This window comes from Drosophila erecta, unplaced genomic scaffold (genome assembly GCF_003286155.1).
Source record: "Drosophila erecta strain 14021-0224.00,06,07 unplaced genomic scaffold, DereRS2 tig00000126-arrow-pilon, whole genome shotgun sequence".
In the NCBI taxonomy this organism is placed as follows: Eukaryota; Metazoa; Arthropoda; class Insecta; order Diptera; family Drosophilidae; genus Drosophila; species Drosophila erecta.
The window spans coordinates 15,425,466-15,427,707 of NW_020825209.1; the positions used below are offsets into that span (position 1 = coordinate 15,425,466).

The window sequence follows — 2,242 nt, forward strand, 5'->3', positions numbered from 1 at the left end:
AGAGAGCGGATCAATTTAATGCGTTCCATGATGGTTTAAATTAATATTTTATTTAATAATATAGTAAACAACAATTGATAGTACTCTTCGAATATTACGTTCAGCTTGGTAAATGAATAAATGTTTAGTAATGTTCGTATTAAAAGTGCTATTAAGTACTATAATATTTTGTACTGAATATTGTTTGAATATTTTATGTATGCAGGATTATAGCACACTTTCCTTATAATACGTTGTTACCAAATTGCTTTGGAAATATTTAAAAATATCTTACAAGCTGCTGAGGAATACGTTGCCGTAAAAGTACAACAGCTCCACCAGGAAAACAGCAGCGGCCACGGCGATGGATGCTCCACAGACCCGCCAGACAAACTCCAAGTCCCCGATACTCAGGGGCCTAAGGATCTCCAGTTGGCTGTAGTCCTTGATGCTCATCCTGCCGGCCTGGACCATGTCGTAGAAGCTCTTTCGAATCCAGTGCCGCATCAGACCTGCTTGATGGATACTGAAGGTGAAGTCCTTCAAGGACTCCCAGTATATCGAGTCGGGGGCCAGGACAGCGCTGGTGGGCATGAAGTCACAGAAGCAGAGATCCGAGGCCCAGCGGAAAACCGGCTTGGCAAAGTGCCGTTGCTGGGTTTTTATCACCAGCCACTTTATGTAGGGCATGGTGTAGGCCCACGTCGTGTTGAAGTGGTTGCGCAGGTCGAAGAGCTCGTCGGGATCGTCAATCAGGTGAAATATGCCGGCATACCGCGCCCGCAGAGCCGCATCCATGTCGTAGAACTCGTGCCGTATTCCCATGATCTTCCGGTCGCCGCGCAGCAGATCCTCGAAGCTGGCGATCCTGTCTGGATAGGGCGGGGAGATCAGCAGCGCTAGGAGTTGGGCGCTGCAGGTGGTCAGTAGGAGCAGGGCCAGCAGGTGGGGCAGGATTCGTGCCGGCCTTGAGTTCTTCAATCGTGTCAGGCAACGCAGATGCCTGAACAACAGCCAGGTGACGAGGATGACGGGTAGTAGGGTCATGGCCAACGCTGGACACACGATCCGGCCGAACAAGTATGGAGTTGGCAGGGGCTCCTCCACCGGCAACATGGTGCACCAGCTGGAGGCCAGTAGCGGGTAGCTGTACTGATGGATGGCCCAGAGATTCCGCTTGGTGATCAGCGTGGTGGTCAGGCCCACGTCTATGAAGCCCTTCGCGGCGTACTCCAACATGTAGGTGCTCTCCGAGGACGAACCTGCTCGCCAACTGGGACGAACTACCTCCAGACCAGCATTCACGCGACTGGCAAAGGTGGCCATGAAGTCCCACAGGTAGCCGGCCACCTGGTCATCCCCCCTGGCATCGCGATAGGAAAAGGTGTTCGGCGGCGACAGATCCGGCATCACACGCAGACGATGTCCCCGCAGATTATCCAATTTATGGGCAAACAGTTGCACGCCTTGTCCGCCGGAAACCCGCCTCCTGACCAGCTCGAAGCTGGGAAAAGCGCGGAAGGCGTAGAGCATCAGGGAGTGCTGGTAGTCTCGGAAGTACAGCTCCACTCGCAGCATGCTCCGCTGCAGGCAAACTGAGAGATACCTACTGGCCAGTGCTGCCTGATCAGCACCAGCCACTTCGATGAGCACTCGGGCCAGCGTCCGCAGGTGGCTCAGGCTGTGGGCCAACTCTTCCAGCTGAAGTACTGCACTGGAGTCCATCGGCAGGCAGGCCAGCACCAGGAGCTGCCCATTAAGCTGATCGTGGAGATCCGGGTGCGAGTGCCACACGATCTGCGGATGGGCAGACAGGTTGCGCGGCCACAGGACCTCCCAGCTGCAGTCGAGTCCTGCGGGATTGTAGTACACCAGTGTGCGCTCTTCCCTCAGCAGCAGATGAACCACCAGGCCGTAGAGCTCCAGCAGCTCGGCGGGAGGACCAGTGCTCGGCTTCCAGCTGGCCAACATGTCGCCGGCATTGCAGGAACCGACTGACCGGCTCTGGAAATTTTGTCTGGAGAGTGCTCTGCTCCTCGCGGTGCACACCACTACCACTCCTTATCGAGGCCATCTGGTGTAATTGAGCTGGGACAAGTGCATCGGTCGCAACTCCCAGGTATTTGCCTTGGAGCCTTGAAGTTGGAGCTGCATATTCCGAGGAATGGAGTGCGTCCTGGGGCTTCCGTCTGGAATCTAGAACTCCATCTCCTGGTATTATAATGTGTTACGTTTAAAACGTGATTGCTGTGTGTTCCTTTGG

General features: G+C 54.4%; 1 protein-coding gene across 1 annotated transcript; it reads right to left on the bottom strand.

Annotated features, from left to right (window-relative positions):
- Positions 1-270: 270 nt before the first annotated feature.
- LOC6549964 lies at positions 271-1,950 on the bottom strand. Its single transcript, XM_001978666.1, has one exon. The coding sequence runs from the start codon at positions 1,948-1,950 to the stop codon at positions 271-273; it is 1,680 nt and encodes a 559-aa protein (XP_001978702.1).
- Between the last annotated feature and the right edge of the window lie 292 nt (positions 1,951-2,242).

What these genes read in the sequence shown, in the direction of transcription:
- LOC6549964 (XM_001978666.1), bottom strand. Translation starts at nt 1,950, where the DNA reads ATGTTGGCCAGCTGGAAGCCGAGCACTGGTCCTCCCGCCGAGCTGCTG.